This window comes from Cydia splendana, chromosome 14 (assembly GCF_910591565.1).
Source record: "Cydia splendana chromosome 14, ilCydSple1.2, whole genome shotgun sequence".
NCBI lineage: Eukaryota > Metazoa > Arthropoda > Insecta > Lepidoptera > Tortricidae > Cydia > Cydia splendana.
Window position 1 is genome coordinate 2,592,719 of NC_085973.1, and position 15,145 is coordinate 2,607,863.

A 15,145-nucleotide genomic window follows, 5' to 3' on the forward strand; every position below is an offset into this window, starting at 1 on the left:
CTACTATTTATATCTGACTCACTTTAATATTTAAAAATGTCTTATTATACTTGGCCATGGCCCGTATAATAAATAAACCTCCCTTGAAAAAGGAGAAATATGGAACAAAAAATATAAATAGTAATAATTCAGCCTATATACGTCCCACTGCTGGAAACAGGCCTCCTCTCATGCGCGATTTAATCCTTCATGGAGAATAAGTAACCTCTCACCTAGGGTAGGTACATACCTACGTGCTACGTTTATGAGATTAAATTATAAAATAATATCTACTTTCAGATTATTGGAAATACCTCCACGTGAAAGTTTTATTTCTGCAGCTTAATACTGCACAATACGGCAATTTTAATTTAACTAACAATATTTTATTACATGAGCATACGAGTCACATGAACGAGAGTCAATCGAATGTAAATATTTTCCAAAATGGCTGTCATATACTTATGCGCCGACAGACGGACGATCGGACGGACAGACTGACTAAACAAAACTGGGTTCCGTTTTTGCCATTTTGACTACTTCAGGCCGAATGCCCGGAGCGTATGACATGTACGCGCTACCCGCAACGTCTCCAAGTATCTTCATGGCGGACGGTTTAGCCGAAGGTCGAGCTCCGCGAAGATATTAAGGTCAGAAGCGTCCAAGAGAGGCGAGTGTTCAAACACAAAACTAGTACCTGCCTACAAGTGTATAAATGCATGCATGGTTCTTGCATTAATAACTGGTTATTAACCGAAATTTCATACATATAAAAACCGGTTTACACTCCCTATAGTAGGTACTAACAGTTCTTTAACTCAAGAGACTACTCGACAAGAATAGATGTGCAAGTTGCGAAAAGTTTCCAAAAAGTTCGAAAAGATCTCGGATATTTAAAAAATATACTAGAAATTCTTAAAAGAAAATGTATTTTAGGAAATGGAAAATTTTTATACCCGTAAAATAGGTATGAGAACCTTCGGAATGATTCCTTGTGGAAATTTTGCTATTATTGGAAACTTTCTACGGCATGTATGTACTAATCTACTGATAGACTTGAACATGAACCTGTCTACTGGTTGCTAGTACATAACAGACATTGCGCGACTGGCGATGGCGGCGGCGGGAACCATAGGATGGAGCGCGACAGTGTCGGCCGAAACGTTAATGCAATTGAATATTCTTGACCATTAACCAGTACAAATTGAACCGTCAACTGTAACCGTCCGTTACCGTTTACGGTTCTATTTGTACTGGTTAATGGTTAATTGCAATTAACGTTCGGCCAACACTGGAGCGCGACACAGCAATCGGACCAATGGTTGCCGCCGCCGCCACCGCCGGACGAGCAATTAAAGTGTGTGTTTAGTATTCCACCTTTAATGTACTACTAACTCATTCGAAGAAGCGGGGGGGACGGGACGGTCCCGTGACTCCCGTGGTGGAAGTAATGGTCTATAAAAAACAATAACTGTATTCAGTTCAAGAAATATATTCTTATATATATCTTATTTTCTCAATAATATTCTGTAAAAACCAAAGTTATCAAGTGGTATCTATTAATTACAATCAAGAATGAACCAGGAAGCAGCCAACATCAGCAGAGGCCTCTGCCAGCAGCAGATCCGAAACTACAGGTAAGCCAAGTTAGATTCTTTTGGGTTAGTATAGCCATAGAGAAATATAGTAAGAATTGAGTGCTCACTCCATACATCAGTTTTGGTACCAAAACTACGATTATTTTCGTAGTCGACATCTAGCATCGGGTAGCGGAATTATCAGTAGGTACCGCTACTCGATACGATGTCTCTCCTGTGGCGACTCACGAAAATTGTATTGAACAACAATTTACAACTAATTTTAGAAACAGAAAAAGTTGAAAATGGAGTTCTGGTTAGTTCGGTTATAATACTTATAATATTAGATGAAAATTTTTGAGTATTAGACTTTCCGGTCGCCGCAACATCTATTGTCAAGTAGCAGTATATTTATACTGATAATTCCACTAGTCGATGCTAGATGTCGACTACGAAAATAATAGTCGTTTTGGTACCAAAACTGATGTATGAACTACTATGAAGTGAGCACTCTATGTACTTTTTTCTCTATGGTATAGGTCAACCACCAATTACAGTCCACTGGTTTTAAGCCACAGTGTGCAATTGTGCATTGGTCATTGAAACACACTTAACCATTATATTTTTTTATGTAAATTGACAAGGTTTTTTTAATGTCTAGATCCACTTTTCTACTGTGTAAAAATAAGATATTATATCTAAAATAAATCATTGTTAAGTACCTTGTGTCCTCGCCACTTTTGGTATCGAAGTCCCGCCAAGTTTTAGAAACATTTTTCGGAGGTGGCTTAAGTGCAACACAACTAAGACAAACAGTTTACAATGTTGAAAATTAAAAATAAATAGAAATCATTTTAATAAAATAATACTAAAATTTTTATATGTACCTTGTAACAGAGTTACACCTTGAACATGTACTTTTTCTGCGGAAAAAAATATTTATATTAATAATTCACAATATTGAAGTGAAGTACATAGTTGCTTATCGCATTCAATAAAAATGTGTGTAGAAAAATTAACTATTATTTTATAGTTGGGTGCAATAAGTACATTTGAAAATTTGGTCTGAATTTGTTTAGGGTCCTGCATAAGTACATTTTTTATTTACTTTATTGAATAAATTATTATAATCACAGGTACTATTAGAAGGTACACCCATAAAACCCATTAGGCAAGTCAAAAACTTCTAAGTAACGCAAGTATCATTATAACCACCAGTATAGGAAATAAGTTAGATTCTGCTTTTAAAAATTGAACCAAAAAGATTTGTAAGTAGTGGGCCGGTAGGAGGTTAAAATTATTATTTTAACTCTACAAATAGCATAACGACCGAAGCATAAACCTACAGACTACTGCCCTAAATGCCTATCATGCATATGTAGCGTCGAATTTACGATATGGTATAATACATTGGGGAAATGTCGCTGCAACACATATATTGCCTCTATTTAAAATACAGTAGAAAAATGTTACAGACCCACTTGGAGTGGCCTTTTTTAACTCTTTCTTGGGCATCCTGTGTTCGGTGATGCGACTAAAACATAGGTAATAGTTAAAAAACTAAATACATAATTATAAAAATACAGTACTTTACAAAATAACAAAATAAAATATATACCTGTTACTAAATGTACATGATCGACGGTTTCTGTGGAAAAGTATTATATTTTAGAACTTTCTTATACTAAACTAAATTGCGCACTGTCACATTTTACTGTAAAGGGGCCCTTCTGATTAACAGTCCGCCGGACGGTATCGGCCTGTCAGTTAGAACAAAATGTTGACAGTTCCGAACAACTGACAGGCCGATACCGTGTGGCGGACTGTTAATCAGTGGGCCCCTTTAGAATTCTAAATGGGTATGTAGGTAGTACATTCAAGATATTTTTTCTACGATATTATGTGCTCCCTTGTAGGGTTTTCTATATAAAAATATTACCGGTGGGCGGAAGCATTCTTTATATAGCAGGTAAATACAATAATTCGTATCTGGCGCTATTCGCATCTAGACAAATAGTTTAGCAATAAGTTACATTAACCACTAAAGCTAACAACATCCTCTAAATAAACACAAACATTTCATAACTCTAAGGGACATGCGTCTCATCAGCGGCCGGAATCGACTGAGGGCCTACCGCGAACGCCAAATGTCACAACTTGCGGGCATCTTTCTCTTTCACTCCAATTAAGGCGTAATTAAAGAGACAGAAAAAGATGCCCGCTATCCTGCGAACTTCTGTATTCGCGGTAGCAACTCTAAAATTAAATAAATTAGTCAGATAGTAAGTTTCTTAAGAATTTTAATGTGCAGTGCCCTTACAGGGTTTAGAGCTGTTCATAATTCAAATGTACCACCGTATGTACAGTCAGCAGTAGAAGTTGCTAAGCGGGCAAGGTGTTCAAAATTACCTTGACACGCTCTTATTCTCTTAACAATATAGTCGCTTCAAGATCATTTTGAACACCTGGCCCGCTTAGCAACTTCTGCTGCTGACTGTACCTATGAAAGCAATAAATTACTGATTACTGGTTCTAAATTAATTATATTACCTTCAACTATAAAAAATCTGACACTTAACAATAAGATAATTTCTATTTACATGGATACAGAAAATTTCGCACGTCGTTAGTTCTAAAATTACATCGTTATATTATGATAAGATAAGATTTGCCAGTGATACCAAATAACTACGGTATGTCTAGATTGTCTAGCCTACCTACGTATATTAAAATAAAATACTAGAATCAAAGAGAATCTGAAATAGAGGAATATTGTCAAAGTAAATTATGTAGTCAGTATATTTACTGCCATCTTTCGACACAAATGATTAAAACTTTTAGAACACCATTTGACTTTGATCCTTATTTTTTCACTGATATGTGTTAAATTTTTTAATAGCACAAAGCATCACCATCTATTCGAGAGTAGGCCAAAGGTATGGTGTCATCTATTCGAGCGATGTTTTAATCATTTGTGTCGAAAGATGGCAGTAAATGTACTGACTAGTGACTACATGATTTACTTTGACAATATTCCTCTAGTTTAAATTATCTTTGCTAGTATAAAATATAATATTATTCATGTGACCAATAAAACTCTCCTTCGGATGGTGCAATAGTAATAATTCGTTAATATGTCTTTGATTTTGCAAACTATTAATTTTGATATGGTGCAGCCTATTGTTATATGTGGGTAGTTTATTTTTAAGGCGCAATTTAAATACTAGATGGCGTAAAAATTTTTTTTGAACAGACTTTATGCGATCTATTTGGGTGTTGTAGTGCGGTGACCATACTGCGGAACAGTATTCTAAAGAGCTTCTAATTAAGGCGCGGTAAATTATTAAACGACTTTTGGCATTCTTAAAAGGTTTTATAGTTCTAAAAATAAATCCTAACAGTCTAAATGCTTTTTCGACTATGTATAGTTGTAGTGAGCTGTAAAGGAGAGCTTTGAGTCGAACCAAATTCCGAGGTCTTTTATAATTGACACACGATTTAAGGCCTGTGCACACCGGCTTGCGTGTGCGTGATGTGCACGTGCGCGTGCGCCAAAATGTTGGAGCCGCACACGTCACGCAAGCGGTGTGCCGTCTCTCATAAGGATCTGTATACTATAACGCCGCACGCGCACGTACACGTCACGCACACGCAGCCGGTGTGCACAGGCCTTTAGAGATGTATGATCTATAGTGTAGTAGAACACAATTGGGTTTTTATTTTTAGTGAATGTAAAAAATCTACGCAGTCCTGTAGTTATTTAAGTAAATGGTATATATAAATGAAAAAAAAAACCTTGGGCAGGGTGGTCGTTTACAACTGAAAATAAAATTAAATAAAGATTTTAAGATTAGGAAAGGAAAGGCTTATACAGGGTGTCCCATAAGTGACACGTCACAGTGACACTGGAGGCAGACCAGGCCAAGAGGAACCAAACCAACTTAACATGACCCCAGTAAAAGTGGCACGGTTTTTGAGTTATTGCCAAATTAACATAATTATTTGTATCTCCTTGGATATCACGGGCCTATAATCCCGGTTTTTTGATAGGCTTGCGTGGGGACACAGATCCAACACGTAGAGGCCCCTTGGAGAGCTTTTATGTCATGTAGAACGCCTGCTGGAACCCGTTCACAGGTGCAACAATAGACACCCATGAACCGGTCTCAGCAGGCATTGGGACTATTGTAGAAAAAGAGAACAGTATACCGGTCTATGGATTGAAGTTTAGGTGGACTATGAGACTGGGTTATTACAAAGACGTACGGACACCTGCCATAACAATACGGACACCTGCCATAACATAATTATTATTATAAATAAATTGACATTATTATTATTATAAAAGAATTTACATTATTAGTGGTATTGTATCGCTTAGTGTTAGTATGACTCACGACAGCTTAAATTCGATTATTAATATTTGACATCATTGCATTATATAAACAAGTATAGCATTTAAATTCGTATTGATTATTATTAGTGTTAATTAGATTCCTTAATTATTATTTACTGTGATGACTAGATATTAAGCAATACATAATATGTTTTATAAGAATTATAAGGTAACTTTAAGTATGTATTTAGCTATTAAGGTTAACTTGCCATACCCTATTCAGGGTCCATGCTGTTCAATTCAATTTAAAATACCATCTGTAAATACCATGGAATGCAATAAATAAATGAAGTGAAATTAAGGTTTTTCATCAATTTTGACTGTTTTTAACATTGTTAGTGCCAGTGTGCACTCGGAAAGGTCTCGAAGTTAGTTTTTTTTATGTGTACGGCATCATAAATAGTTAATTAAGATAACAGAATAGGTATTTTATCGATAAACAATGTAAAATGCAAAAAAGTACTGGTTTAATCTTGAATGAAATTCACAGCGAAACATTAATTTCGAATTTGACCACCTGTCGTGAAAAAAATTACTAGAAAAGTAATGAGCAAATAACGTCAAAATATTGAGCATGTTATGCAGATTAAAAAATGGTATAACACATGTACCTTCCTGCAATAAAATAGGAATTATTATCATCTTTCGAAAGCCTCATAAAAAATAAGTGAAAACTAGGAACTCTGCAATCCGTTGTTACTTTTAGTAAAAATAGCGATTTATGTTGAGATATCTAATTCTGGATTCAGAAATAAAAAAAACGCCTATTCAGTATTTGCCGAATGCTTAAAAGAAAGAGATGGAAAATGGTTATGTCCCTTTTTAAGGATATCAGAGTTGATAAAGGTTCAAAGAAAATAAAATACTGCAGGTTGAAGTTTAATCAATTTTTAAAGTAATTTTATTTTAGAATAAGTGCTCGAATTGTTTTTCCCCGGCTCGTATGCACGCTTAGCACCGTCTTGTAAAACTTCAAGTTAATTTCCTTAAATTAATTTCGGATATGTTTCGTGCTGCCTCGAAGATGCGCCGCCGTAGTTCCTTTTGGGCCCTTAATGGCACGGAGTAAACTTTATCTTATAAGCATTTTAAGCATCCCCAATGAAAAAAATCTAATGGGTTTAGGTCCGGGGAACGCCGCGGTCATGCCACTGGTCCCAATCGGTTGATGCATCTGGGAATTCCTGTGTGAGGTGGTCGCGGACATCGCGAGCGTAGTGCTCTGGGCAGCCATCTTGTTGTGGTTCCAGCTCCAGAAGATGGATCGGCCGACTGGTACCAGTGGCATGGCCTACGTTCCCCGGACCTAAATCCATTAGATTTTTTTATTGGGGATACTTCAAAGATAAAGTTTACTCCGTGCCAATAAGGTCCCAAGAGGAACTACGACGGCATGTTCGAGGCAGGACGAAACATATCCGAAATTAATTTAAGAAAATTAACTTGAAGTTTTACAAGACCGTGCCAAGCATGCATACGAGCCGGAGAAAAGCAATTCGAGCACCTATTGTAAAATGATTTTAACCTACCCTTTCAAACTTCAACCTGTATTATTTTCTTTGAACCTTTATCAACTCAATGATATCCTTAAAAAGGGAGATAAGCATTTTCCATCTCTTTCTTTTAGGCATTCAGCAAATACTGAATAGGCGTTTTTTTATTTCTGTATCCAGAAAGAAATATCTTAACATAAATCGTTATTTTTACTAAGTAGCAACGGATTGCAGATTTCCAAGTTTTAACTTATTTTTTATGAGGCTTTCGAAAGATGATAATAATTCATATTTTATTGCAGGAAGGTACATGTGTTATACCATTTTTGAATCTGCATAACATGCTCAATATTTTGACGTTATTTGCTCATTACTTTTCTAGTAATTTTTTTTCACGACAGGTGGTCAAAGTAGAAATTAATGTTTCGCTGTGAATTTCATTCAAGATTAAACCAGTACTTTTTTGCATTTTACATTGTTTATCGATAAAATACCTATTCTGTTAACTTAATTAACTATTCATGATGCCGTACACATAAAAAAAACTAACTTCGAGTCCTTTCCGAGTGCACACTGGCACTAACAATGTTAAAAACGGTCAGAATTCATGGAAAATCTTAATTTGGCAATAACTTGAAAACCGTGCCACTTTTACTGGGGTCATGTTAAGTTGGTTTGGGTCCTCTTGGCTTGGTCTACCTCCAGTGTCACTGTGACGTGTCACTTATGGGACACCCTGTATAGGTAGTAAGTACGTAACTGATATGTCTGTTTGATGAAAGTTTACAAAAATACCAGGAAAAGTCTGTAGCACACACAGCAAAAACCAAAGTATGTACTTAGGGTAATTCGCCAGTAACTGGCCACTTTTAGTAACTGGCCACTTTTAGTAACTGGCCATCCCAAACCAAAAATGAATTCTATTCACCTATAAATAGAATTCATTTTAGTATAAGGTGGCCAGTTATTGAAAGCTGGCCAGTTATTGAAACCTTATAAATATGTTGATCGCAAAGTAGAAGGCATAAAATCTTTGAAAGTTTTCCTCAAGAAATCAACGTAAAGAAGTCTGACAAAACTGCTGGAGTTGCTGAGGGTGGTATTTCACCTGTCCAATTTCTGTGTCCAAAGTGTATTTTCATCTCGCATTTTGCTTAGTGAGAGAGTGCGACGCAATGCACATTTGACCGAGATATTGGACAGGTGGAATATCAACCTAATTCAACACAAGAGAATGTAATAAAATAATTTTAAATCATTTAATATATTTGCTATCTTTTGTGTATGGGTATGAATATGTATTAATATCAATTGTGTATCATGAATGAATGAATGAATCAAAGCCATCTATGAAAGTGCTACTTTTTAGATTATTTTGAGAATGATAGAAAACAATTTTTATTTGACATAATTTAATTGAAACTTTCAAAATCAAGCCATGAATTATCATCAGACTCTTATTTCTCATAAGTTAAAATGTAGCATTATACAACATAAAACACTTTCATGGAATGCTACAAACTATTGTTTCCTGAATATTGATTAAGTGATCATGAATACGGCAGGGGTTCCCAAACTGTGCGCCGTGGACAGTAAAGAGGGCCAAGAGGGGCGCCGTGAGGCAATCCTTCTCACTATATTACCTATCTACTTCGAATAACCTAGCTAGGTTAGGGCGCCAAGATTAAATTTTAAACTTACAAGTGCGCCGCGCGCAGCGGACTTAAAAAGATTGGTAACCCCTGTCTTAACCCTTCTTTGCATGGTGATGGAAATTTCTATCATAACATTGCCCTATGAATTAAAGATACTTTCGGAGGTGATTGAAATTTATTTTTAAGACTGTCAACTTTCAACACTAATCCATTTTCCGATTTTTTGACTTAAATTTACGCAATATTTTAATTTATAGAAATTACATTTGTTTTAAGACTAAATATCGGAAAATTTGGAATAACCCAGAAGTTGATGATGTAGCAGATGTTGATGATTTTCAGTATGTTATTTTGGGCGATTTTTTTCGGAGTTTGTAATTGTTTTATATTTATAAACTTTATCATAGGTATATCACAGATAGTGCACCATTCTGATGGTACTAAGATTTTTCATATATCTGTTACTGACAATTATATATTTACATAAATATGATTTTAGCCTATGCAAAGTTTAACACTGTTTTCTCAGTAAAAATCGATGTTATATTTTTTTTACTATTTTTCCCAGAATCAGCAAACAATTACGTGAGAAATATATTCATTTAGGGCAAAATGAAAAAATCATGCAAAGAAGGGTTAAGCGGATTCTACAAAAAGGTCTACTTTATCAGGAATGTGATGTATATGGCAGCTACCTTAATAATCTACAGATATCAATATTATATAGCATTGAATTTAAAGCTAAGTTATCACATATTATCATGCCAATTAGCTTTTTAACTTTATTAAAAAGTAAAAAAAATAGTGTCACATGTCTAACACTTCTCTGGAATGCCCTGAGACATTTGTATGACTTACCAAGGAACAGGTTTCGGTGATTTTTCGTCATCTGGCAGGGTTCCAATTTTATACTGCTTCAGCAACTCTCTGCAACATGATTTGTTTTATGTTGTAGAGACCATTAGACAAGCGTGTGGTTCCATGCAGAGGGCAGCCCACACAGCCCTTGATCGCGAGCCCCTCAAATTCTATAATCAAGCCAGCATCCTCAGCACCATGCCAAAGCACCCAAATTTTTTGATGTATTTTAGTTTCATTTAAATAAGCAAGTATATAATTTTATAAAGTTATTTTACGTTACTTTTTTACCTGTAATAAACTGCTATACATTTGTTGTAATGTCATAATTATATTCAGTGCATCAGCATCTTTATTACATATGAAAGCTGTTGATTAATTCCAAAATTACAATATGTTTGCTACATAATTGCTGTACAACAATTTTAACCTATAATTATTGGGTGTTCAAATAATTTAAAGCCAAAACCAATATTATTTTGACAACGTTATTTTGACAGGGCTTATGACAGAATAATTATCAAACTAAAAAAGGCTGACTTGAGCCAAAAAAAGGTAGTTTGTGTGAGTTTGTGTGGTTGGTGCTAACTTAGCACCAACCTCAACAGACCTCAACACAACAAAGTGTGAGAATGTCTTTATAAATCGTCAAGTGACAAGCAAAACTCTAATTACTAAAAAAAATTTAAACTAAAATACACACTATAAACATGCAAAACATTGTGTAAGCAATAAAAAATAAACAAAATTATCTTTAGACCTGCATGACTAACACCAAAGAGTATAATAATATATGTGACTTACACTTAAATTATGTATATTTGTCATACTTTCCAGCATAAAGTGTGTGTTCATTAAAAATATCAATATTTATCATTATTATCAGTCCCATGTATATGTCCCACTACTGGGGCCTATGTTCCTCTCATAACAAAAGATGGTTTCATTCACTTTTGATGACCTTTTGTTGGGAGTGACCCTGCCTTTGAAGCAAATGGTCCTGGCTTTGAACCCCGGTAAGGGCATATAATTAACTGTGTGATGAGCTTAGATATGTGTTCCTGAGATGTGGATGTTTTTTTATGTATTAGTATACCTAGTATATTGTTGTTTGAGTACCAAAAACACAAGCCTTCTTGAGCTTACTTTGAAGCTTAGTCAATTTGTGTAAAAATGTCCTATAATAATTTCCATTGTTGTGACAATATTAAAATGAATTAAAACATTACCTTGCATCTTCACTGTGGCCTACATCTTCAAAAGCTTGAGTGGCATCTGAGCCCGCAGCGTCTAGAAGGGTGTCCTCACCTCCAGGGTGCTAAAATAAGATACATCACAATAATTTACTTATATTCAGTACTATAACGGATAAAATCGACTTTAAGCGTTTTAAGAGATAAGAAGTTTATCTAGAATTTAATGAAGTTAATCTAACTTGATTGTTACGTCATCATAACAGTAAATACTTAACTATTTACCTCTTCTAAAAATTTAGTTACATCGTACACATCGTCATGTATTATCAGCCACGGCTTGTTCCTGTGGCGGTTTTTCTTCACTTCGGCTCTGGTTATAACTTCAGTCATTGTTACAAATTTAAAAATTGAGTATTTTCATTCAATTTAGCTTGTTACACGTGAATTTTTATGTTTTTTATAGCAAATCGTTGGTGTGGCTGTGGTTGCCACTCACCAAGTCACCACTCAGCTGGCACTTGTCACTGTCACTACTGTCAGTGAGTAAGTGAGCGTTTAGATATACACTTACTTTACTCTGTGGTTTAGTTTATGCAAGATCTTGGTTCAAGTTCAAGGAAGTATACAATGAAATGAATCACAAGTTTGTATGATGTTCATGTAAAAGAAATATTCATAAAGTAATTAATATAAAATAGATTCTTAAATGTATAATGAGTCGTAATCACATTATGGGATATAATAAACCTAAGGCACAATAGCCAGAAGGTCTTCGCCTTCAAATTAAAAATAATTGGTGTCACATTGAGGGACGTTCAAAAACAAAGAGAAGCAGTAACATTAATATGTTTATTTAACATTGAATAATACACATAACAGAAGGTAAAAACCTTCCGTCTTCCATGATATATATTGTAATTTAGCTTTTTAATTGTGTAAGAGTTTACATGGAATTACAGGCAAAATATTTTATATTTTAAATCTGATTGTTTTTTCTCACTATTTATGAACATCCTCTTCTTCGAAGATGTGTAGTGTCACTGTCAATGTAAAAGTCAAAATCCAGTGGCGAGAAACTCTCTTACTACGAACAAACGTATAGCAAAGATATTTGTCATAATTAGTTCAGCGGCGTGGCATTGGCGGCAGCACTGTTGAAATGCCAACTTGACATTATGCGTATACGAGCGGCAACCATTTTGAAATACAAAATTGACATAATTCGTGTGCAAATTTTGCAAAATAATAACAGTTTTCTAAAGTTGAGTTTGCTTCTCCTGAGTTTTGTGGTGATTTGAAACAGAAACCCGTACTGTTGTAAAATAGTACCATGGCCGGCAAAAACCGATATTGTGAAATATGCGGTGTCTGAGAAATCACTCGAGGAGGATTCTTTGCCAGATTTCTCAAGCATGAACAGCGGTAAGTCTACAAGTTCCGAAATACAACTACCAGGGAACAAATCAAATTATTTTATTAAACATTTTGATTTATCAGCCGCGTAACAAGCTAAAGACCGACCGAGACGCCGGTTCGAATCCGGTCTCCGCCACTCCGTAATAGGAGGAACAAGCACGTATTGCTTGCCCTAAATGTTATTTATTATTAATTTATTTAATAAAATACAGAGGTATTCTTAAAAATAGTCATAGCCCAGCAAAACTCAACAATGAGTTTGACTGTGGGGTCATCAGTCTCTAGTTATCAAAGTTGTTGGTCAAATACTTCCCAGGCATTCAAAGATGACGTCTATTTCAATTTATAAATTCCTAAAAATGTTATTTGCTACTTATGCGGTGTATTATTTGAATTTGCTATGTTTGCTACCTGTAAGTCTCTTCTAATAGTTAGGGCACACGGTAGGTATACTTATTAGACCGACACAACCCACGTTGTTTATCATCATCGAATCTCTATAATCTCCATTTCTTTTTCAAATATGACCTTTTATTACTATAAAAGCTTACGTGTTATTCAATTTCATATTTTAGTTATCTGAAAGTAGTCCTGCATGAACCCAAATGTCGCAATCACTTTAATAGTCTGTTCGAGGTACGGAAAACGGTGAAAAATATAGATAATACTCCTAAAAATTCGTGTGATACCTCATTAGATTCGTAATGATGTCTAGAAAAATGTATTCGAAGCGTGTATTAGCACACAAAAAATTACAAAAGTTATTAACAAAACAAGGGAGAAAAAAGTAGATTTGTTTTATTACACAAATATCTCAAAAAGTATTAATATTTGAGAAACCAAAATTACTATTATAAAAGAGGAGGATATTTTCAATCAAACATTCCATACTTGCAGAACTGTATTTCCATTATTTATACTTCTTTTTCAACGCTGAACACAGCCCTCCGCGCCTCATTTTCGAGAAACGCGCGCGGCGTGAAAAAGCCATTACGTAACATTAAATATGATTTTAAAGACATTAAATATTGATTGAAAAGTTTAAAAAAAATATGGTGTATTTAAAACATGTTAACAAATGTACTACTTGCATAAATTTATCTTAAAGTTATTTTTTCAGTGAGTTATGCAATTGTTAATAAACAAAATTTTCTTGAAATTCCTTCTTTATTGAAAACGAAAATAAAATGTATAAACAACTATTGTAAAATTTTGTCGCTTTCTAGAGCCCTTCTCATATAAATGCTTAATAAGATCAAGAAAATTTTGTTCATTTACAATTGCCTAACTTGTCCCTCAATATTATGTTTACAGTACACAATGACAAGGAAGCCAAAACCACTTTGCGTACAGGTGTATAACTTGGGTTAGACAAGCTAGACTGGAAAAGAAGATCTCGTTCATTTACCCATAGAAAAGTTGCAGGAGATTCGTCACGTTTGTGGCGATCATTTTGAACGGAGAGACTTTGGCAAGACAGGAAATAAGCTACATGTCGAGCCATGCTCAATTGCTCAGTGTAGAGTTTCGTAGTTACGATTCTGTCAAAATAGGCCAAACGGGGGATATTCGTAAGTATCATGTAGGTACATTATAAATTACAGGGAGTACCTATTTGCAGCGCTTTGTACGTCTTTTTACTAAGAAAAAGGAGATTTTTAGCAAAACTCAAAAACGACTGGACCGATCATGTTTGCTATAGTTTTCATTGAAATTATTTATTAAGCTTTTGTTTCACGATTTTTATCATTCTTTTTGGACCCATGGTTCAAAAGTTAGAGGGGTGGGCACATATTTTTTTTCTTTTGGAGCGATTATTTCCGAAAAATTAACTATATCAAAAAAGGGTCTCCTTATTCGTTTTGAAAGACCTATCCAACGGTACCCCACGCTATTGGAACAAAAAAATTTTTTTATAGTTTTTTTTATTGCTGCCGCAATGCATGATACATGTACCCATGCCAAATTGCAGCTTTCTAACACTAACGATCACGGAGCAAAGCCTCGGACAGACAGACATGGCGAAACTATAAGGGTTTCTAGGTGACTACAAAACCCTAAAAAGAGCCTATCCAAAGTTAAATCTTTCCGCACCTCCACTGTCGGAATACCAATTATTATGAGAATTTCCTCAACATGCTGCAAGTAGACAGGGTAACTTTCTATTAGCCATAATTAGTAATTAGCCTTAGTTGTAGCCCACTAAGGGCCACTTGCACCATTCACTAACCCGGGGTTAACTGATTCAACCTAGAGTAACCATGGTTACCAGTACAATTTGACACTAGGTTAATGGTTTAACCGGTTAATCCCGGTTTAGTGGTATGGTGCAAGTGGCACCAAGTGATTAGGTAAGAATAAACATTTTATCGTAGGTAAGTTTAAAACAGTCCAGCACAGCAACAGATACATTTTAAATTATAAAGATGAAGTTATCCCTTCATTCAGCTAACCCCAAACAAACTTTGAACCAAGACCTAATATTACAATTTAAAAAACCGGCCAAGTGCAAGTCGGACTCGCGCACGAAGGGTTCCGTGCCCATATGCAAAAAACGGCAAAAAAATCACGTTTG

The 15,145-nt window shown here is 35.1% G+C and overlaps 1 protein-coding gene across 2 annotated transcripts in view; it reads right to left on the reverse strand.

Moving 5' to 3' along the window:
* The window catches only part of LOC134797073 (cytochrome b5-like), a 28,346-nt gene extending 16,693 nt beyond the window's left edge, over positions 1-11,653 (reverse strand). The window contains exons 1-4 of one of the 2 annotated variants that reach the window (XM_063769297.1): positions 11,437-11,653; positions 11,188-11,276; positions 9,959-10,027; positions 5,271-5,375 (exon numbers count right to left, since the gene is read on the reverse strand). In XM_063769297.1, coding sequence (XP_063625367.1) covers positions 5,297-5,375; positions 9,959-10,027; positions 11,188-11,276; positions 11,437-11,544 — 345 coding nt within the window. In that variant the 5' untranslated portion in view covers positions 11,545-11,653 and the 3' untranslated portion in view covers positions 5,271-5,296. Of the gene's footprint in view, positions 1-5,270; positions 5,376-9,958; positions 10,028-11,187; positions 11,277-11,436 lie in introns of those variants that run through there. The other variant, XM_063769296.1, reaches the window with a different exon arrangement.
* Between the last annotated feature and the right edge of the window lie 3,492 nt (positions 11,654-15,145).